The sequence below is a fragment of the Pteropus alecto genome, unplaced genomic scaffold (assembly GCF_000325575.1).
Source record: "Pteropus alecto unplaced genomic scaffold, ASM32557v1 scaffold59, whole genome shotgun sequence".
NCBI lineage: Eukaryota > Metazoa > Chordata > Mammalia > Chiroptera > Pteropodidae > Pteropus > Pteropus alecto.
Genome location: NW_006443292.1, coordinates 4,151,535 through 4,173,434, shown reverse-complemented (window position 1 = coordinate 4,173,434; position 21,900 = coordinate 4,151,535). Strand labels below are relative to the sequence as shown.

Sequence of the window (21,900 nt, the reverse complement as noted above, 5' to 3'; positions counted from 1 at the left end):
GGCGCGTCCCAGTGCCCGCCCACCGCTGACTTCATTGGCTGCCTTGCCGGCGCGTCCCAGTGCCCGCCCACCGGATTTCATTGGCTGCTTCGCTGGCGCGTCCCAGTGCCCGCCCACCGCTGATTTCATTGGCTGCCTCGCTGGCGCGTCCCAGTGCCCGCCCACCGGATTTTATTGGCTGCCTCGCCGGCGCGTCCCAGTGCCCGCACGCCGGATTTCATTGGCTGCCTTGCCGGCCCGCCCCCGAGACCTGATTTTCGCAGCCAATTGGCAGGCGCGGTGGCGGGGCGCGGTGAATCCTGGGAGCTGAGGTACTGGGGTTCGCTGCGGGTTGGGGGCTTCTGGGCCTGTTCGGGGGGCAGCGCGGGCTTCTCGCCACTCCGTGGCTTAGCCCCGCTTGTCGGCTTGGGGGCGGGCCACCCTCCGGCAGCCGGAGGGGCGACGACTGCGACCGTCGAGGGCGGGCCTGAGGTTGCCGAGGTTGGAGGTCAGAGGTGGTGCCTTTGTGGAATGTTGGGGCCCCCTCCCTTCCAAGCGCGGAGGTGGGCCGCTCCTCGTTTTTTTCTGTCAGCCCGTGTTTGCGGACCCCCTTTTCTCACGGAAGTCACAGTGAGGGAGACGGAGGCCTGGGAGCCTCCGGGGTCCCTTGCGGGCCCGACCTCGGGGAGTGCGGAGGAGGGGGCGCTGGGGCGGCGACCCCCGGGGACGCACTCGGGGGTGGAGGGGTCGCGCTGGGCCACCGGCTGTCCCCGAATGGGCCGCTCCCTTGTGACTCGGAAGGGCCCGGATGCCAGCTCTCTTTGAGGCTGTCATTCCCCATATTTGAGACTCTTCATTAGGTCACTTTGGAGAGGGGACACGGGGTATGATGAGTTTTGCACTTGGCTGGAAATGAACATGAAAATCAGAGGATGTAATGAAAGCAAAGGGACTTGTGAGAAACTGGACGAATTTCTTTAGTCGACAGAAATTTTCCCCTGACTTGCCCTACATAGTATTTAATTTAAATACGAAATACGAGTGTTCCTAGTTTTTCTAATCAAGCGGCCTTAGTGACGATACTTTCGTGTAAAGCTGAACAATAATTTTTTGCACAGCGATTCCGAATTAAGATTCTGGGTGCAAGGATCCCAGCCGTGCCTTTGCTATTCAGAGGCCGCAAAAAGGTTTTTTTTCCTCCACATCTGTGGTTTTGGGGAGACGCAGGTGCGGATGAGGAATGAGGGGTCAAGACGAGGGGTTCTTTTGTGTTCTGAATATGTAATCAGGAAAAAAAGTGTCTTTATCTGCCTCTCGCCCTGCATAAACACATCGTTTTGTGCAGATGGGTGATTTTTTTTTTTTTTGGTACTTAAAATTAGGGAAAAGAGCCCTCTCTAACGAGACACCGATCTTTAACGTAGTCAGGGGACTGAATGTGCTTTGTCTGCAATTAACGCTGGGGTTTGGTTTTCAGTTTAAGACAATGAGGCAGAAGGGAGTGCTAACCAAGCCTTTCCAAGGCCCAGCCCTGGTCTGTAGGACTCCGACCAGCCAAGTTTACGTGTTTGAGAGTGGCGGTGGGGACTCTGGGCACTCCTCCGAGGAAGAGTCCCCGCGTGTGGCTCTGCGGCCGCGGGGCCAGGAGCGCCAGAAGAAGGGTGCCCACCACCCTCGGCGGCCGGGAGCAGGGGGCGTGGTGCTGCTGCAGCGGGAGCTGGCGCTGGAGGACAGTCTCAACAAGCTCGCCCTTCAGTACGGCTGCAAAGTAAGGAACCCCCGCGGGCGCAGGTGCCACCGCCCCTCCCTGTCCGCGTAAGCGGAGTCACCGATGAGTGGCGCTTGCCGCCCCCTCCCGACCCCCAGGGGTGATGGGGGAGGCCTCCTACAGCGTAAAGGGTTCCCCTGTTAGTGGGAGACCAGGAGGAAGTAGTCAGTTCTGCAGCCGAGGGGTCGTGAAGGGACTCTCAGGTGATGAGGCTGTCGCCTCTCTGCCGACTTCTCCTCTTCCATGTCCCTCCAAACTGAAAGGCTGAAACCTTTTTCGTTTGTTTGTTTTCTTTTGAGCACATTTTCTTTGAGACCTAAGGGGGCCAGGGAGAACTTAGATCTGAGGTTTCTTTGGTACGCTTGGTTTTTTGGCTGCTTTTTCTGACCCATTCTCGCTGGTTGTAACTTACTCGGTTGGAACTGCATGATCTAGCCTTTGTATGCTGTGTATCTATATAACGCTGTTTCTCTTTTTAATTATGTTTTTAGCATTCAGAGTGATTAACAGTGGCAAAGTAAGTAGGAAAGTATTTATAGAATTGCTTTCTCCCGGTTGGAAACTGTTTATTTCATTTTGCTAACACTGCTACAGCTTTGTATGGCTTTCTCTAAGGCTATCTGAGCAACTTATTTTAAAAATCTTTTCCTCCTCAAAGTGTCTCATCTAACTAGGTTCAGATGGTTAAACACAGTGTGGGGTGGCGTGTCTCCCAGGGAAATCAACAGGCTGCTCCCAACCAGGGACACAACAGCGGTTTTAAATTGTCCTGAGGTTTATATACTTGACTGTTACCATCAGCGTGTGCAGGCATATTGTATGTTTTATAGGACATGAGCCAAAAAATGAATCCTGCCCTCCGCAGACCCGAATAGACGCAGTGGGCTTTTTGGAATGGCGGTGTTTGATAAATCTGTGACGACTATATATAATGCCTCCAATAAGTGATCGGTTTTCCTCTTTAAATAAATAAAGTTGATTTTATTAGAGGCAAAGATAAAAATGTCTCTAGCACCTTATATTTTAGTTTCAGGACATAATAAATTAAAAATGTTCCCCACTCCAATTTAATTAGATGATTAAAAACAGTTGCTAAATAATTAAAATAATGGAGATAATTGATTTGAATAAGGCTCTTTCTACTGGACTGTCGGCCGTATTTACGCTAAATTAAAACTATAGACTGTGTGATGCTTTCAGTAAGTTTTCAAACATAAGCTGGAGGAAGTTTATCTTTGACTTACAGTCCCCCCAGCCACACACACATACACACCCTTAAATCTTAAGATTTGATTATGGGAAGAGTTTCTCATGAACTTTGTTACTTTATGAAACGCATGATTCCCAGCCTGATTCACGATTCCTTCCATGTTTCTGATTATTATACAAAGTTGTAAAATCCTCAGAGTGAATTAACTCTAGGTCACTTGCATTCAGAAAAATAAGCTCGTCTGCCGTGCAGTTCTTCCGGGAAAGCAGACGGAAGAGCCACGCGAGCACAGCTCATAAAACGTTATTCCTGGTAAACGAGGTTCCGAGTGTCCGGCTGGCTGAAGCTTGGCATTTGCTGATAACGTGCAGCAGCTTCTGCGTTGGGTTCGGACGTGGCGGGGGTCAGCCAGACGGGGGCGCTGTTGCCTCAGAGTTAACAGAAGTAGAAGGGCAAAGGCATTCTTTTTACTCACGTGGTGGTTTCACCTCAAAGCATTTTGTTGCAGTGACACTTTGAACAAACAGAAAAGTCTTCTCCAAAACTGATCTCAGATGGTTCAGACTTGCAAACGTGTAGGAAAATTTGATGATCGAGCTATATATTAAGGCTGAGTTAAAGCTCAGAAACGAAGTTCTCAGCCTAAGCTACTTCTGTGTACAGGTGCAGTTTTCAGTGTTCATCAGACTCTTAAGCGGGTGGGCTCGGACCGTCCACCAGGAAACTTAGCCCCGCTGTGGATATTGGTGCTAAGGAGCTGTCTGTGTTTCGTGATGTTTGTCTCCGTGGCTTCCCTTAGGTCGCAGATATCAAGACCGCCAACAACTTCATCAGAGAACAAGACCTATATGCTTTGAAGTCTATTAAGATTCCGGTGAAAACCCATGGGATCCTAACAGAGACCCACGAGGAACTCAGACCCCTGGCGAGCCCCTCCCCGGAGACCAGAGTGACCTTCGAGGAGCATCCAGACCAAGACGGAACAGCCGTAAGCGCCAGCGCCCCGTCCAGCCCGCTGACGGATTTCTTCAGGGGCATTGACCAGAATATTGAGCGTGCGGTGCAGTCAGAGGTCTTCATCCACGACAGTCGCTGCGGAGAGACAGTCAGTCAGCCGCTCCTTCCGGCTCCTGCCAAGTCGCCGAGGAACGGGGCCGACTGTGGGATTCAGTGGTGGAACGCCGTTTTCATTATGCTGCTCATCGGGATCGTCTTACCCGTGTTTTATTTGGTCTATTTTAAAATACAAGCCACCGGCGAGATCCCCAGTATTTCGAACGCAACTGCTGTCCCCAATGGCTCAGTGGCAATGAGTGCAGCTCGAGGGCCAGCCCCCAAATTAGCAATTCCGGTAGCGACGGTCCCCGCTCCAGACAGCCAGCTCAGGCACAGCACCTGGGGGGGGAACTAACTGTCCTTTCTGAAGTCGGGCTGCAGCGCTGGGGCCCCTGCTGGGCATCGGCTGCCGTCGTCACATCCTAGGGTGCTGCATCTACTCTGCTGTGACATGGGGACACGTTTCAGAAGCCACCGTTGTGTTCTCAGCTCAGGCCCTAATTGCCTCATCTAATCCAAGGCCGCGGGGCCAAAACGCCAGCACCCACAGCCCCTCCGTCCGGGAAGTCGTGGCAAGAGAAACAGATGCGACGAAATGTCGTTTCTTGAAGGCATTCGGTGCACTGGCCGTGAGTGTCTTCACAGTAGCACTGCATGGGCCCCCAGCGGGGGAGGGGACAGCCTGGGCACGCGGACCTGCAGCATGGGAACTCCCAGGGTCGGCTTTGGTCACCTGGCTGTTTGTAGTGTCCCTCGCTTGCTGTGGAGGGTTGACTGGCTCTGACAAATGGTGTTCTGTGTCTCCCTGGCAAAGGTGCTGTCCCATAGCGGTGAATGTCACTCTGTTGTAGCGTGACAGACTGTGATTAGAACAAATCCTGCTTCGTATCTGCCGTGCCAGTTAGCTACTTAGTGTGACACACGCGTGTGTTTGACGATGCCAGGGACAGACTGTGATTAGAACAAATCCTGCTTCGTATTTGCCGTGCCAGTGAGCCTCTTTGAGGCCGCGTCACTTCCAAAATTGCAAAAGCCCTAAATCACATTTGCTGTAATGCTGACAAACAGCAGCTCTGACCCTCGCACTTTACAGCTACTTAGTGTGACACACGCGTGTGTTTGACACTGCCACGTGGTGCGGCCAGCACTTCCGGGCCAGAGCATCTGGGGCTGGTGCCCGCAGAGGTCGCTACCTGGATTCCCCAGGCCATCTTGCTTGGAGTTCTTGCTGGCCAGAGTCCAGAGCTGAACAGAGGGAGGGATGATGCCAGTCACCGAGGTCCCAGCGTGTGACACTTCTCAGGCCAAGCGAGCTCCCGCGCTTGCTTCCTGCTGCTTCCCCGACTGCATTCTCAGGAATTCTGGAGCCGCAGGAGATGAGGGTTCAGTGCATTTCTTCGGGTGACTTACACTCTACGTGCAGGGTGGCTCCTGATGGTAACGGAGGGCCTGGAGCTGGCCCCTGCTGTGAAAAGGGGCCTGACACCTGTTGGCCTGAGGTTTGCCCATCTTCTCCCATTCAAGGCAACTGGGTGCTCCGTGCGGATGGAGGGGGGCGTGGGTTGACCTCTGGGGACCTTCGGGTGGAGCAGGGGTGGAGGGAGAACCTGCTTTGACAAGGTCGCACCTCGGTCTCACGGAGGACTGGAAATGGGTCTCAGAGGTCCGCCTCCAGGGAGGGGGCCGGCTCGGGCCTTTGACACTTGAGGACACAGTGGTAAATTGAGAAGATTCATCCTAAGAGAAGGGAGGGTGGCAGCAGCGTCCTGGAGGTGGCCCCCAGGTCCTCGCTCCCCTCTGTTTTGTAAAAAACGATTTCCCCAGGTTCGGTGAGTAACTTTAAGTATCTTCAGTGGTCAACGCGTCCTTCAAAACCAGGACGGCCTTCGGGACAGGAGCTGGCGCGCGTTTGCTTCAGGAGCGTTTCGCTGATCTGCCAGCCCGATGTCTGCTCGCCGGCCCCGGAGGCCACGGCTCTCTCTGTTTGTCACTGTTTTCAGCAGGCAGGGCTCAGAGTCCTATGGTGAAATGATTTTGCCAGGCAAAAAATGAATAACTGTACCCTTTCTTCAAATGGAATAAAGTCATTTCTTCTGTGAAGGAAAATTGAGTCTTCTTTTTTTTTTTTAACTGGGGGGTCAGTTCAGAACTAAAAAGTGCGGGACAGTGTTGGAGAGGACAGAAGTGTCTGTCCAGAGGGCCGAGGTCACCCCAACAAAGTGGTGTCCTGTACAGCACGCTTTAAAATCGTGAGAATAGGTGCACATACGCGATGCCACGAAGCTCATTTTCTTCCTATTTTACTACGTTTTTAGTGCGTTTCGGGAGTTAATGTTTGAAATGAACGATAGTCTCGGGCCTTTGGGTTGAGCTGCTTAACGCTGTGGAGACCTCGGGAGTCGACGCCACCAGGCAGATCACGCTCCTCTTTCCTCTGGGGGACGAGGCTGCGGGGACCAAGCGAAGCCTCGGGGTCACCCGGAGCGGGACCGCCCCTCGAGGCCACGCCAGCCCCTTGGGAAGGCAGTTCTTTAAGCCGCCCCCGAGTTAACTGCGAAGACAGCCTGGGGGTGAGGGAGGATGGTTCAGGCCTGAAATGACGCCTCATACACGGGACTTGAACATTTTTCCTCCTTCCATTTTATTTTGTATCGAGATACAGTGGACACAGCGCACGGTACCGTTTTAAGGCGTACAGCGTAGCGATTTGACTCACCCATGTTCTGAAATGACTATCACGGTGTAAGTTTGGTTAACATCCATCATCTCAGAGAGAAAAGCTTGCTTTTCCCCTGCGCTGAGAGCTCTGGGATTTGCGCCCTCAACTTTCCTGTGGACCACACGGCAGCGCAGCCATCACGCTGTGCGTTGCACCCCTTCTAATTCATACCTGGAAGTTTGTCCCCTTTAACTACCTTCTGCCGATTTCCCCTCCCCCTCCTCCCTGCCTCTGGTCCCCATATACCTGATCTTTCTGTAGGTTTGGGTGTTTTTGTAATCCACACGTGAGAGAGGTCATACAGTATTTCCCCGACTGCCTTATTTCACGTGCTGTAACGCCCTTGAGGCCCATCGGTCTCAAATGGCAGGAGTTCCTTTTTCATGGCTGAATAATATTTCAGTGTGTGCGTGTGTGTGTATCAGAGCTTTATTCATCGTGCGTGTGTGTGCGCGCGTGTGTCAGCTTTATTCACCCATTCGTGGACACTCAGGTTGTTTCCATGTCTCGGCGGTTGTAGATAAAGCTGCTGTGAACGTGGGGGTGCAGAGAATCTCTTCAGCACAGGGTTTTCATTTCTTCGGATATATCCCCAGATGTAGAATGACTGGACCATCTGCTGGCCGTATTTCTAGTTTTTTGGAGAACCTCCATCACTTTTCCATAGCGGCTGTACCAGTTTACAGTCCCAAAAGCAGCTCCGAGGGCTCCCTCTTCTCCACATCCTCGCCAGCACTTAATCTTGTCTTTTTGATGACAGCCATTCTAACAGGCGTCAGGTGGTATCTCGTGATTTTGATTTGCATGATGAGTGATGTTGATTGAGCATCTTTCCAAGTCCCTGTTGGCTGTTCCTATAACTTCAGGTCCTTTGCTCATTTTTTAATTGGGTGATTTTTTTTGCTATGGAGTTATATGAGGTTTTTTTAGTATATTTTGGATATTAACTCCTTAAAGGATTTAGGGTTTGAAATATTTTTCCCGTTCTGTAAGTTGCTTTACATTTTGGTTGTTTCGCTGTGTAGCTTTTTCGTCTGATGGAGTTGCACTCATTTATTTTTCATGTGCTGGCTCGTGCTCTGTGTCTCATCCAGAAAGTCATCGCTAAGGCCGGTGTCGAGGACCTTCCTGCCTTTGTTTGCTTCTAGGAGTTTTATGGTTTTCAGCCTTAGAGTCAAGTCTTTAACCCATGTTGAGTTAACTTTTGTGAGTGGTGTAAGGTAGGGTTCTACTTGCTTTCACGTGTGAATATCTAGTTTTCCCAGCAGCATTTATTGAAAAGACCATCTTTTCGCCAGTGAGTATTCTTGGCTCCCTTATCGATTATTACTTGACTACATATGCGGTGTGTATATTTTTTTCTGGGCTCGATTCTGTTCCTTTGGCCGGTCTGCTTCAATGCCCTTACCGATACTGTTTTGATCACCGTAGCTTTACACTTGACCTTGAAATCAGGAATTGTGACGCCTCTTGCCTTGTACTTTGTTCGGATTGCTTTAGCTGTTTGGTGTCTTTTGTGCTTCCAAATTTTAGGATTGTTCTTTCTACTCCCATAAAAATTGCCATTGAAATCTTGATAGGGATACGATTGCAGCTATAGATGACTTTTAGTAATATGGAAATTTTAGCAATTAAATCTCCCAATCCATGAACACGGGGAAACTGCCATTTATTTGCATCATCTTTGATTTCTTTCATCAATGTCATATAGTTTTCAGTGGACAGATCTTGTACCTCCTTGATTAGATTTATTTCTAAGTATTTTATTGTTTTTGATGCTATTGTAAATGGGATCATTTTATTTCTTTTTTCAGATAATTGTGAATGTATACAAATACTACTGTTTTTTGTATGTTAATTTTGTATCCTGGACCTTAACTGAATTTATGAGTCTTTAGGATTTTGTATGGATAAAACTGTGTCATGTACACATGGAGACAGTTTTACTTTTCCAGTTCTGGGGCTTTTTAGTTCTTGCCCGAATGCCCTTGGCCGGGACTCCAGTACTGCACTGAGTAGGGTTAGTGAGAGTGGCAGCCTTTTCCTCTCAGAGGAAGAGCTTTAACCTTTCACAGCGAAGCGTGATGTTAGCCATGGGCTTGTCGTACGTGACCTTTACGTCGAAGTACGTTCCTTCTAGATCCGATCGGTTAAGTGTTTACCATGAACCAGCTTAGTTTCGTTCATTTTTCCTGTTGTCTTTCTGTTCCATTTTTCATTTATCCGCTCTAATCTTCCTTTTGCTAACTTTGGGCTCAGTTTCTAAATTTTTAAGATGTAGAGTTTAGGTGGTTTATTTGAGGTTTTTTTTTTTTTAAAGTTGCTCACATTTTTAAAAATTAAAGTTGACATACAGCATTATTAGTTTAGAGTATAAAGTAGCAATTTGACATTTATATATCTTACGACGTGATTGCCATAAGTTTAGTAATCATCCGTTACTGTACAGTTAGTTGCCTAATGTAGGTGTTTATTGCTATGAAATTCCCCCTTAGAACGGTTTTTGCTGCATCCCGGAGGTTTTGGTAGGTTGTATTTCCATCTTAGTTTGTCTCAACATACTTTTTAATTTTCTCTTTAATTTTTTTTGACCCATTGGTTGTTCAGGAGAGTGTTGTTTAATTTCCACGTCCTCGTGAATTTCTCAGTTTTCTTCCTGGATTGATTTCAGAGAAGATGCTTGGTCCGATTCAGTCTTCCTGAATTTGCTAAGATGTGTTATGTGGCCTAACATATGGTCTAGCCTAGAAATTATTTCAAGGGTGTTTGAGAAGAATGTGTATTCTGACGTTGTTGGATATACTGTATATGTCTGTTAGGTCGATTTGGTCTATAGTGTCCTCCGTATCTGCTGTTTTATTGATAAGTGTCAATGAAATGTCTCCAGCTGTTACTGTACTGTTTATTTCTCCTTTTAGCTCTGTTTTTGCTTTATTTACATGCTCTGACATTAGGTGCATACATATTTACAATTTTATGTCTGTTTGATGGATAAATACACCCCTTTACTTTGTCTTTTTACCATTTTTAGTTGAAAACCTATTTTGTCTAAGTATAGTTACCCATTTTTTTTTTGGTTTTTTGTTTTTGCTACCGTTGCTTGAAATGTCTTTTTCCATCCCATCGTTCTCAGTATACATGAGTCTTTAAGGCTAAAGTGAGTCTCTTGTAAGCACCTCTTTGGATCTTTGGAATAATGTTGATTTATTCAGCTCTTCTGCGTCTTCGACTGGAGAGTTTAATCCGTTTATGTTTACGGTAATCGACAGGTAAGGATTTACTATTGGTGGTTTTGTAGACGTAGGTTCTACTTATCCTGCTCTGTGTTTAGCTTTGACTTCATCACGTCCTTCTGTGTGATCACCAGACGTCTTGTGGTCACCATAAGCCTTCGTACAGTATCTTATAAGACTGTATTAAACCGATCGCTCATCTTGCGTAGCATTTCTAAACTTCACACTTCACCTCTCCTCCCCTCCATTTTAGGATATCGATGTTACAGTACTTATTTTCTATATTGCGTAACCCATAGCAGATTATTGTAGTTTTTCTAACTTTTAAACTAGAGATGTCGGTGAATTATGCACCATCTTACCATATCTGACTTGGACTATACATTTATCATTTCCAGTGGGTTTTGTGCTGTCGTTTGGTTTTTAGGACGTTTCTGAGCACAGAGGGGCTCAGTCCAGGCTGCGGGGCGCGGCCCCTCGTGCCAGCTTGGTCTGAGGTGCTTTGCCGCCTGGGCAGCGCCTGTTTTGGGGAACAGTCAGGCAGCTCGGGTTCTGCTTTCAGAGAGCGGATGAGGGGGCGGATTTCCGTGGAAGGCGATGATGGTGGCATTCGGGCTCCGGTCACTGGCCGGTGTGAAGCGCTGTCCCCCACCAGGAAGCACGCGCGGCTTTTCCCAGACGGGGTGCTGCTCGTAGCTCCCGTTCAAGGGGTCACGCCGGCCTGTTCCTTCTGGGGTTTTCTCCCGCTCTGACCGTTGCCTGGAAGTTAGTTTTTAATGACGAGCAGAGAGAAGCTTCCACTTACCTCTCCTGGCCTGTTTTCCGCCATTTCTCAGACACGAGCCAGGAGTTCCCTGATTGTGGAAATGTTTGGCTTAAAAGAGTGACAACCGTCTGTGTCTAAGATGGGGTTTGAAAGTGTGTGCTCCCCCTAGCAGGAGCATCGGGGTGTCTGTCCCTGTGTCTGGCAGGTCCACTGTCCACCCCCCAGACCTGTTTTCTAGAGTGTCAGGGAAGGCAAGGACTCACCTGATGGACTGATCCATCTGTTTACTCAGGTGACACATGGAGCGCTGCCTCTGTGCCAGGTGCCGGCTGCGGTGGCCTGGCAGGTGTCACTGGGAGGTGGGGCTGCACAGGAGCCTGCGCTGCACGGGGGTGGCGGGGTGGGGGATATGTCTAAAGCCATCGAATCGCGGGGACGGCCACTTGGGCTGGCAGGAGCAGGAGGCCGAGCTCGGTGTAGGGGGGACCCGGAGAAGTGTGACGAGGGCCGTCTGAGCTTTGTAACTAACCCCGCACCCCCGCCACATCTTCGTGAGGCTGCTGCTTCCTCTTCCCGCGCCACACACGGAGAGACCAAGCCAAGGCCGCAGAGCTGGTGCAGGGCTGGCCGGGGTCCAGCCCGGGCTGGCAGGCTCGGGGGCCCACGTCTGCACCCCTTTGCTCGGGCCTTGCCGCTCTGCCGCGTGTGGCCGTCACTGTGGGCCTGGGGGAGCACACTGTGACCCACGCTCGCCAGACACTCAGCCTTGGCTGCGCTGGGCCCCTGGCCGCCCACGGCAGGGCTTCAGGGCAGGCAGGGAGGGGACACTTAGGGTTCCTGCTGGTCCGCGCGGGGCTCTGGCCGGTCAGCCCTTCCCGCCTGCGTCCCCGCTGGCGCCAGAGGGAGTGGAGTGGTCCTGGTGCTGGCGAAGTCGCCTCCCGTGGCCCTTTCCCTGCCAGTGCCTAACGCCCGGGGACCTCTTTCCGGAGGGGGGGGGGATGGCGGCATGGGGCGGGGGACGCGGACAGCCAGCGGGGTGCCGGGTACGGTGGCGCCCCTGAGAGCTGGGGCCGGCCTCCTGCACAGCCCGGAAAGGGCCAGCGGGCTGGTCCGGTGCGACTGCGGCCTGTGACCCGTTGCCGGTCACATCCCTTCTCAAACCCGCGCGGGGGCCCTGAGGGAGCCACAGCGGGGTGTGCTGTGCGGGGGGCGCCCCGCCGTCAGAGGATCGTGCCGTCTGAAACGCGGTGAGCCCCTGGTTATTCATTCAGAACCTTCCAGGGCAGCAGTTACGCCGAGGGGCTGTGTGGTGACAGGACGGGGCCCCTGCCCCCGAGGTTCACGTAACGCACTGGGGCAGACAGGACCTAGTGTGAGGCGAGCCTGTCGGGGCAGATGGCTCCGTGAGGGGGACACTGAGGCGGCGTGTGGCTTTCGGAGTGGGGCTCAGTACCGTGAGGAGTGTGTCAAAGGCCCCGGCCCGGGCTCCTGTGAACGGGGGACTGAGCAGCCTGGTGGCCCAGGGGGACTGGAACTGCGGGAAGACGCTGCGGGGAGCCTGCGGCGTTGCGTGCAGGTGACAGGGACGTGGCCTGGCGGGCAGCGGGAAGCTCCGGGGAGCCGTGGAGCGGCCGAGTGCAGGCGAGCGCTGTGGGGAGCCCCGCACAGGCTGCAGACCTCACAGAGGCGACGCAGGGACAGCGGCAAGTCCGTCTGGGGAGCTTGGGGACGGTTTCGTCCTCGTTCTTGTTTGGGTTCATTAGGCCTCTAAGATCTGGCGTTTATATGGTTTCGTCCAATTTGGGAAAAGGAGCCATCATTCCCAGCACGTCCTCCTGGTCATTCCCGTGGTCACACGTGTATCGGGCCGTCGGGCGTTGGCCCTCTGCCCACTGCGGCTTTGCGCGTTTGTCGTCAGCCTGGTTGTGCTCACTGCCGCGGCCGCCCGTGCGGCGCGTGGCCTGGTGGCTCGCCGGCGCACGGGTCGGGGAGCTGTCAGCAGGTGGATGTGCTGCCGCTGACCAGCGACGGGAGACAGGGCGCGTCCAGGCCTGCCAGCCCCTCTAGAGCCGTCGCTGTCGCTGTGTGGCTCTCCCGAGGGCGTGTGGAGCAAAGCCGGAGGGGCTCCCTGTAGGTGGGCGTGGTGTCGCTGGCCAGTGACAGACGGCAGGGCAAACCCATGCCCCAGAGCAGCTGCCGTGACCGCTTCGGGCTGGTGGCACCAGCACAGCTGGAGGGGCTGGTCCTCTGAGCCCTGAGCCAGTGGTGGCCGTCGGCCCAGAGTCCCCGGGCTGGTGTCCTGCACCCCCATAGCTGTAGAAGCCCAGGCTGGCCGTAGGCACAGCTCCCCGGCTCCGGTGGGACAGGGGGGACTCGGGTGTCTGTCCTGACTTGTGCAGCCAGAGACCTTGGCTAGACTGGGGCCCAGGCCCTGGGAGGGGGTGCAGGGGTGGGGAGGGGGCGGGGCTAAGGCCTGTGACCACCTGTGGTGGCAAAACCCGGGCGGTGACTCCGTGTGCAGGGCCGGTGTCCCAGGGCCCCTCCCCCCGCAAGTGCCGTCCTGGTGCCTGACAGCGCCAGCCTGGGGGGCGGGACGACCAGGTGAAACGAAGCTGCCCCTTCTCTTGTGCGGTTGTGTTTTTCCCCCCTACTGAACCCTAAGTGGATTCGGAGGCGCCCCGGCCTGTTTGCTGTCACACCGCTGATCTCGGGCAGGGCGGGGGAGCTGGGACTGGGGTTCTTCCCTTTCCTCACGTGGCCCGATGGCTGTGGTTGGGCGTCCGGTGCTGCTGGCCAGGCGTGGACAGCGGGCGTCCCCATCTCGTTCCTGACCCTAGAGGAAAAGCTCAGCCTTTCACCGTTGAGGACGTTGGCTGTGTGTCTGTCACGTGTGGCCTTTACCGTGTTGAGGTGTGTTGCTTCTCAATGCAGTTCGTTGCGCGTTTGTAACATGAAATGATTCTGTATCTTGTCGGATGCGTTTTCTGCATCTATCGGAACCATGGTGACTTTTGTCTTTCATTGTGAACGTGGCGCGTCCCACAGATCTGCGTGCGTCAGAACCAACCTCGCGTTCCAGGGAGACCCCGCTCGACCATGGCGAACGATCCTGTCAGCGTGCCGGACTGGGCTCGATGCTTCGCTGAGAATGTCTGCGTCTTCACCCCTCAGGGACATTGGTCTTTTTTTGGTTCCTATACTGTCCTCATCTGGCTTTGGTATCAGGGCAATAAGTCGGCTCAGTGGCTCCAGCTGGGCTCCCCTGGAAAGCTGCTGTCTTGCCCCCCGTCCCTGATCGGTAGCTCAGGGACCTACTCAGAGTAGACGGGGTTCCTCACACCGGCACCCCCTAACGTGAGCATCTCGTTCCGGGCCTTCCCCCGACATCTCCTCATTGTAGTTCCGTGGGGAAGAGCCGTCCCTCGTCCCCACTTATTTGCTTGGACCGTTCCGGGCTCCTTTATTGTATCCCGTGGGTTCTAATCTAGTCCTGTCATTTTCCCTGAGCTGCTGTAACGAGACAGAACGTCGGAGTCCGCGATGCGTCCAGGCTCCGTCCGTCCTGTGTTCTTTCCAGTGAAGAGGGGCCGACACCCCCGCCGCGGGCACCGCTCTCAGTGGGTGACGGGCGTTCTTCCCAAGTGTCTCTTGGGAGGGTGGTGAGAGGCCGGCGAGGCGCCCGTCGCTAGCACCGTGCGGTGGCTCCTGCTCCCGGCAGCACTGTGGCTGTGCACAGGTGACGGTCACGGGGAGCCGGGTGAGGGACATGTGGAGACGGTTATTGTTTCAACTTTTTAAAGACGTTTTTAAAAAGGTCAAAAGGGAGTGGGGGTTGGGGGGTCATGCAGCAAAAGCCGTCAGCGCCGAGCGTTTGTTGCCAGCTCCGTCACGTGCCTTGGCACAGACAGCGGGCAGGGCGGGCGGAAGGAGGTGACGGGCGTCTGGGCCGTGCCCCCCGCGGGTGAGCCGCCCCCTCATTTCCCCTCACGGAAGTGGGCGAGACAGCCGGTCCTCAGCCCGCGCCGGGACAGCTGGGGACCAGGACGCACCCAGTGTCACACGCTGGGTGCCGCAGGAGGGCACTAGCCCGCTCAGCCCCCACGAGCCCCTGTCCCCGAGGTCGAGGTGCCTGTGTGGGACCTCCTCCGTCTGCCGGTCAGGGGTACTCTGACCCCTGTGGGCAATGGACAGGCGGCCACTGCCATCGAGCTGGCACAGGGCCAGCCGCAAAAGCCCGTCCCGGCGCAGGAAGCAGCCCCGAGGCCGGCAGGTAAAGCCAGGTGAAAATGGAGATTTCGTCTCACTGACAGCAGCAGACCGTGCTTAGAGGCGCTGGCTCGGAGGGCTGCCCGGAGGAGGAGGACTCTCTCCACTGCAGGTTCATTTCTGAGACCTGTTTCTTCTAGTAACAAAATTCGTTCAGCGAGCCCGCTGCTGCCCCTGGCTCGGCGTTACGTGTGCATCTGGGGAAACGTGTCATGCCCTAAGCTCGAGGATGCACGCGACCCAATGCTGGCGGGTGCCCACACCCCCTCGCCGCGGCGGTGGGGTACGCCTGTCCTCATTGGAGCCTGAAGGGGTTGACCCGAGTCGCGCCGGCTGCCGCCGTGTCCCCGACCGCGTGTGAGTGGGTGCAGGGAGCTGTGGGTGGGGAGGGGAGGGTGGAAGGGACGACTGGTGGCAGAGATGACAGAGTCTGGAGTACACAGGAAAAGCCAGTCCGTCTTTACTGTAGTGAGTGCAGGATACAAAGAGTTTACAACAACCTCTAGCATTTTCTTAACCATTTGATAAAAAGTTCACTATAATATTTATTGTATAATGAAGAAAAAACAACACATTCAGGGAAAAATTGAGATTAACTTATTTTTCATCGCAAGGATGGCAACAAAGTCCAGCTTGTGCCGCCAAACGGTTTTACATGATCAAACCGTGTACAGCTTCTTGTGTGAACTGTTGACTACAAACATTTACCAAATACATAAATCTCTTTTAAAAAAGCCATTTTAAATATAGCAAAGCAGTGTCTTCTTGCACAGCAAAGTGAAGAAAGTTTCTACAGAGAAATAAAAGTTTTACATTTGTAAAATCTTTTTCACATTCTAATCATCATCTAGCTCCGTATGACCCAATGCCAGGAGTTCTCTGCTTCCTTATTTACTATGTATTTCTTGTGCGCGTGGTGGTTGACACGGAAAATGGTATGCATTAGTAGTTTTCCTTCTACGTAAAGGAAATGGTGAAATGTGTTCTTTTAGAACAAACCCCTGATTTAGTCGAGAACACAATGGACAGGGATTAGGGCTCAAAAGATGGAGTTTTGGTTGGGACACCTGTGGCCATGCAATGGTGACTCTCACTCGATGGAACACCCTTAGGGGGCTGCAGGAGGTACAGCTGCTGGAAACCGTACTCTAACCCGTGCAATTTACGCTAAGCTTTTTTTGTTTTTGTCTTTTAGTAATAAAATACTTCATCTGAAGGGATAAAATTTTCTTATGATGGTGTCATACAAAACACATGAGTCTAAAAGGGTAAGAAATGTAGGTTCTAAACAACCCTGTCAGTGACTTCCCCACTGAGTTGGTTTCCATCAGGAGACGTGTGTGTTCGTACGTGGTGTCACGGTGAGGGGTGTCAAGTCCGAGTGCTCCCAGTCACTGCGTGTGTGGGGAAAGGGTTAACAGTCTAATATTCAGTTCCTGAAAACGGAATACACTGTTCCTTGGTCAGTGTAATTGAAATACAAACTCCGAGCCGTGTGTAGTATTATTTTAGAAAACAGTAGTTGTATTGATTATAAACCTGCATAGAAAGAAAGACTATTGAGATACAGTCAGAAAAGCCATCTCATAAGGCACACAAGAAAATAGACAGTAAATGTGAATGTGGTAACTCCTATCCCACGTCCAGCCGAAGTTCATGAACGTGCATAAACAATGACGAAGGAATCACGTAACACTCTCAAAGCTATGAATGGTTTACGAGTGGTAAGGATCATCTTGGAAATTCAGTGTCTTGGTTCTGTTAGGTGTGACCTCATGAGGAAATGTGCCTGTAAGTAGTTCAGTAAAATAAGGACATTTTTAAAGCAAAACGAATCCTTTCTGATAAGAGCCAAACGTCCGTGCTGACGCGAGAGCACGTCGCCCTCCCTTTTTTGGCCTCTATCAAAATTTACTTTTCCGACTGTCGTGGAGACAGAATTCCACTTTGCGGCTGTGACTGCCACGGCTTCACACCTGTGTGTCACTCAGAAAATCTGGCTGATTTGTCACAAAGAGCATATAAGGAAAACCTCAAAAGGAACACAATTTACAGGGGAAAACAAAACCTAAGCACAAATTGTAGGGAGCTGCTGAATATTGTTTAAAAGACAAAACAGCAGCATTTTTAAACCCTTATTTTGATTTCTCAGGAAAAGCAGTATTTAAAAATCTATGGTGACAGACAGACTGGACTCTGACTTTTGTTCCTAGCACGAGGCCGGGAGATGACGCGCTGGCCGTCAGCACGACACCGGCCCCTGGAGGCGGCGGCCACGGCGCCGTCAGAGGCGGGATGGCCGCATTTTGTAACCAGCGGCGTCATCGTGGGCCCAGGAAAAAGACACCAGCCCCCGATGAACATTTCCCTAATCATTTACCACTTAGAAAACCTTTGTGCTCATCTACTATTTTGCCATTTTCTCTAGTATTAAGTCAGCTTTTTCTACTATATTTTTTCCTCACAAAAGGCAAGATTTCAATAATGCCTTATAAAATCTGTTACAACACATTTTATATTTATGCAGGATGAACTTGACACCAATTTTTTTTTGCCACTTTGCTATTTATGTACACATATAAAATATATAATGATGCTCAACCCATACAGCACGAGGATTACAACGTAACGTCACGCTTCACCACCAGTGAGGGGAGAAACCCCTTTCCACAATCCTCCGAAGAGACCGGGCTAATAATTAAAATCCAAAGTACAGTATATTTAACAAAATAGTAAATATTAAACAGTGAATACTCTACTTAATAAGGATCTCGCCTTTTCTCCCCAAATTGGCGGCAATCCACAAAAATATACTTTTTAATCTGGTGACCATACAATACATAGGTACTTACATCAAAGGTGATAATATATTTCAGATGCTATGTACACAAAGAGTTTGGCTCAACTTTTAATTTACATATAGAATAAGTGTTCATGGCTTTTTTTTTCCAAGGTTCTGCTTGCAAGATATTTTTTCCCCTCTTAGAATAAAACTAAAAAGTTAAAACAAGATAAAGCTATTCTCTAAAAAAAAAAGTTAAAACATACAGCTTTGGCTTATATAAATAATTCATAGCAGAATGTTTTCAAAAGTAGTGAATATAATTTTATATATAGTCATCAATTCATAAGGGTGTTTTCTTTCATATAAAATATACATGAGCTAAAATCAGTTTCTTTAATTTTTAAGATATGACTGTAAAAAGAAACTTCTGACATAGTCCAATTATAACTTAATATATTAATTTCTTTTGTTAATGCTCTATATTTCTAGGCTAGTATTTTCTGAATCTCATGCGCGTTTTCTATTCTCTCTCGTTAGCTAAAGATCACTTCTTTGACCCAATACATTTTTGCACGTGCAAAACAGTTATGTGTGGGGCTTTTTTTTTTTTTCCATTTGTTTTTTAATATCGACAGCCCTTTACCATGCACCCCTTTGCAACAGAGACCCATGCCGGGTTGGGGAGTTAATATAAACGACATTCTATGTACAGTATTGCTTTCTTGGTTCCTGCTTTTCTACGGCTCTGGTCTACAAAGCATTTTTCTTGGGTACTAAAGTCACCGCACAGTTAAATAGCACAAGGAGGGGCCCTCGAGGTCGCCGCAAGCTAGTGTGGGAGAGTCACACGTGGGTACGTTTCTCTGCAAAAACTGGTGATCTCGTGAAACAAGGAAGTGCCAGACTAGACTGCCTACAGGGTGCCTGGCTTGCCAGGGGCCACACACCTGCACATCTACGCGGAGCTCGCGGGGAAGTGCCTGACGGCGAATGCGATAGGCCCACACACACACACGCACGCCCACATACATACACAGCCTCTACACATGTGTGTATGTACACATAAATATTTACCTCGCGTCCTTACCGACCGATTCGGGTACGTCGGGCAGCTCACTGCGGCCGCTCGGGCGCCTAGGTGACCCACGCGTCCATCCTCATGCGCTTCCCCGAGGGGCTCGCGCGGTCCTCCGCGTGCGGGGGCCGGCCCAGCACCACCGGGGCGTGGAAGTCGCCCCGGGGGTCCTCCCGGTCACTGCCGTCGTAGGAGCTGCTCGAGCTGCTCAGACTGTCCACAGGGGAGCGCCCCATGTCCTGCCGGGGCTGCGGGGGCTGCGGCTGCGGCTGGAAGCCCGATGGGGTCATTCGATCCCGGGGAGGTGAAATCGGTTCTGACTTAATGTTGATGTTTTGGTTGGTGTTAATGGATAAATTCGAACCCTGAGATAACTGCCCTCCAGAACTGGAAAAAGGGAAAAAAAAAAAAAAAAGACGTCAGACGGTTTGTGAGCGTCTGCACCACGGAAGGACACCACGGACCGCGCCTGGCTGAGAGGCCAGCCCGCATCCACATCCGCGTCCGCAACAGCAGCAGAACCGCCCGCACCGGCGTGGGCCACTCCCCTCACGCGGCCTGAGCGAGGCGCAGCCCCCCGGCAGGGCGAAGGCGGAGGGCGGGTTCCCGTCTCACGAACCTCGATGTGCTGTTACCCGCCGGCCCAGCCACCGCACGCCTCGGTATTTACTCAGGGGAGCCGGAAACTTAACGCTTACACAAAAACCTGGGCGCAGAAGTTCACGGCTGCTTTACTCATTCATAATTCCCCAGACTTCGAAGCAGCCGTGACGCCTGTCCCTCGGTAGGTGGCTGGGCGAGCAGCACCGGGGGAAACGAGCTGGCCAGCCGTGAAAGCGGCCGAGCTGAAACGGCTGGGATGCAGGGTTGCGACTCTGCGACACTCAGGACGAGGCAGGGCCAACCCGATGGCGGCTGCCGGGGCGGGGGCACGGGCAGGTGAGCAGGCGGAGCACCGAGGATTTTCGGGGTGCTGGAACTGCTCCTCCAATGGCAGCGATCCCTGTGCGTCTACGTTCGTCAAGAGCCCCCGACGGCAACACCAGAGTCAACCCCACAGCAGGCAAGCTCTAGGCCGCGCGGTGCCCGCACGCCCGTGCGCCCACGGACCGTATGCGTGGCACGTGCTGTGTGGCGCTGATGGGGACGTGTGACTGAGGACGGGGAATGTCCTTGCTACCCAGCTCTGGTGTGAACTTCAAACTGTTCGAAAAATCGTTCATTAAATAAACTTTTTAAATAAGTTTTAAAAAATGAACTAATGCTAAATCTATAGGCAAAACTTTGAGAAATATGACATTAGCATAATCTCACAATATCGCCCCCAAATATTTTTCAATTGGAAAGGGAAACCTAGTAACGTTATGGAGATACGGCCAACACTTAACCAAGTGACCGAGGTCACTGTCACCAGTAACGCAACACCTGACAGCATGCGCTGAGGCTACCACATGGCTTCTGCGGTTATCCTGCCTGAACTGAGTAATTTCAGTCTAATCGTGACGAAATGTCAAACAAACCAAACAAAAAGAGGCCTTTAGTGGCCCGTTCTACCCACGCCCTTGGTACGTTCGTAGCTGAAGTCCCCCAAACAGCGTCTAATGCCGTCAAGGACCAAAACGGGAGAAGGACACGGCGACGTGACGGCTCCCTCTCCCCGCCCTCGCTGTGCTCCGCTGGTCCTGTGACAGCCACAACATCCCCTCTACTGCCACAGCAACTCTAAGGATGAGCAACAGTCTCAAAAGTAGGTCACGTGCTCAGCGTGTGCCAGCTTCCCCAGACGGAGTGCCAGGCATCCCCCCCGCCTTCTGCACCCCCTTCTACCAACTGATGACTAAGCGGCCTACTTTTTTAGGATAAAACAAACTGGTCCACCACCCCGACAGCGGAATGCCATGCAGCGACTTTTAGGGCTGAGGCCTGAGGGCCTTTGTCCAGGCCGTAATTCCCAAGAGACGACCTATATAGCAGAAGGTATTGCGCACTTAGGTCAGAATTCAGGAGGCGGGGTGGCCCTGGAGACAGGCTGGGTGGCTGTGCCGACCCCGCTCCAGGGGCCGTCACGCTGGCACCGCAAACACAGTGCCGCTGCTCCCCCCTGCGGGCGACGTCCGGGGCTGCTGTCAACCCTTTCCGCTCACGTGCCCACAGCCTGCCCACAACGAGCGTGCTCTTTGTGGACGCTGCTTGGCGAGGTGCAGGGAGCGGGCTCAACCCTGGAGTCGTGTGGTCTGCACCATGCACGAGGCATCCTGCCAGCGAGGTCCAACCCCTAGGCCCTCCCGAGCCGGGGACAAAGCGAAGGGCACAGCTCATCCCCCGGCTCTGCTCATATTCACCAAGCGAAACCCACAGGGGGGCAGGTGCGCCCCAACGCCTCCGAGCTGCCTCCCACGGTGGCATCAGACACAGGGCTGGGCAAGAGGAGGCAGAAGGGGGTGCACGTGCCTCAGTACCCCCTTAGATACCGAATCTCCCCAGCACGTCCACATACGAGAAGCCCCGCTCCCCGCATCTGTCCTGGGCACGCTCAGTCTGCCCAACACCCAAGCTGTCACCTAGAGCCATGGGAACGATGTTCCTCCCAACGCTTGTGCCACCTGAAAGTGTCACTGCAGGTCACAGAGAAGTCTAGAAAAAGGGAGAGCGCAAGCTGGGGGCGGAGCCGGGCGACGCTTCCAGTTACTCACACCAAGGAGCTGAGGGCTGCTTGTCCTAAATGGTGCTGCTGCCAGGCCGACACCTGTCCCAGGGACAGCATTCCCGGGGAGCCGAAGCCCTGCAAGGCCGACAGGTCCGCGCTGCTCAGCGAATAATCTGGAAAAGAGAGACAGACACACGGCTGATGCACCGAGAGCTTCGCAAACAGCAGCTTCGAAAGTTCCCCGGTGGAGAGAAGCCAGGCTCCTCAGCGTCACGCGCTCGGGCCTCGACCCCGCAGGAAATGTTCCTTTGGTTGCTTTAGAGGACCTAGCTATGTAGTCATTTGGAATTATTTCAATAAAATAGGTTTCAATTTTGTACTGAATGTTTATACTTC

General features: G+C 52.4%; 2 protein-coding genes across 7 annotated transcripts in view; one reads left to right on the top strand and one right to left on the bottom strand.

The window, feature by feature from the left end:
* The first annotated feature begins 263 nt into the window (after window positions 1-263).
* Window positions 264-4,952, top strand: LYSMD4 (LysM domain containing 4). Of its 4 annotated transcripts, none has more exons than XM_015598724.2 (3): window positions 264-311; window positions 1,457-1,747; window positions 3,757-4,952. In XM_015598724.2, the coding sequence occupies exons 2-3, from the start codon at window positions 1,466-1,468 to the stop codon at window positions 4,366-4,368; spliced, it is 894 nt and encodes a 297-aa protein (XP_015454210.1). In that variant the 5' UTR covers window positions 264-311; window positions 1,457-1,465; the 3' UTR covers window positions 4,369-4,952. The 4 variants fall into 4 exon arrangements, with proteins under 4 accessions (XP_015454210.1, XP_015454209.1, XP_015454208.1 ...); XM_015598723.2 differs by lacking the exon at window positions 264-311 and adding an exon at window positions 318-487; XM_015598722.2 differs by lacking the exon at window positions 264-311 and adding an exon at window positions 318-542.
* Window positions 4,953-18,347: 13,395 nt separating this feature from the next.
* The window catches only part of MEF2A (myocyte enhancer factor 2A), a 106,081-nt gene continuing 102,528 nt past the window's right edge, over window positions 18,348-21,900 (bottom strand). For all 3 annotated transcript variants that reach the window (XM_006924140.3, XM_025041216.1, XM_015598730.2), the window contains 2 exons: window positions 21,551-21,677; window positions 18,348-19,244 (listed from right to left, as the gene is read on the bottom strand). In XM_006924140.3, coding sequence (XP_006924202.1) covers window positions 18,917-19,244; window positions 21,551-21,677 — 455 coding nt within the window. In that variant the 3' untranslated portion in view covers window positions 18,348-18,916. The remainder of the gene's footprint in view (window positions 19,245-21,550; window positions 21,678-21,900) is intronic.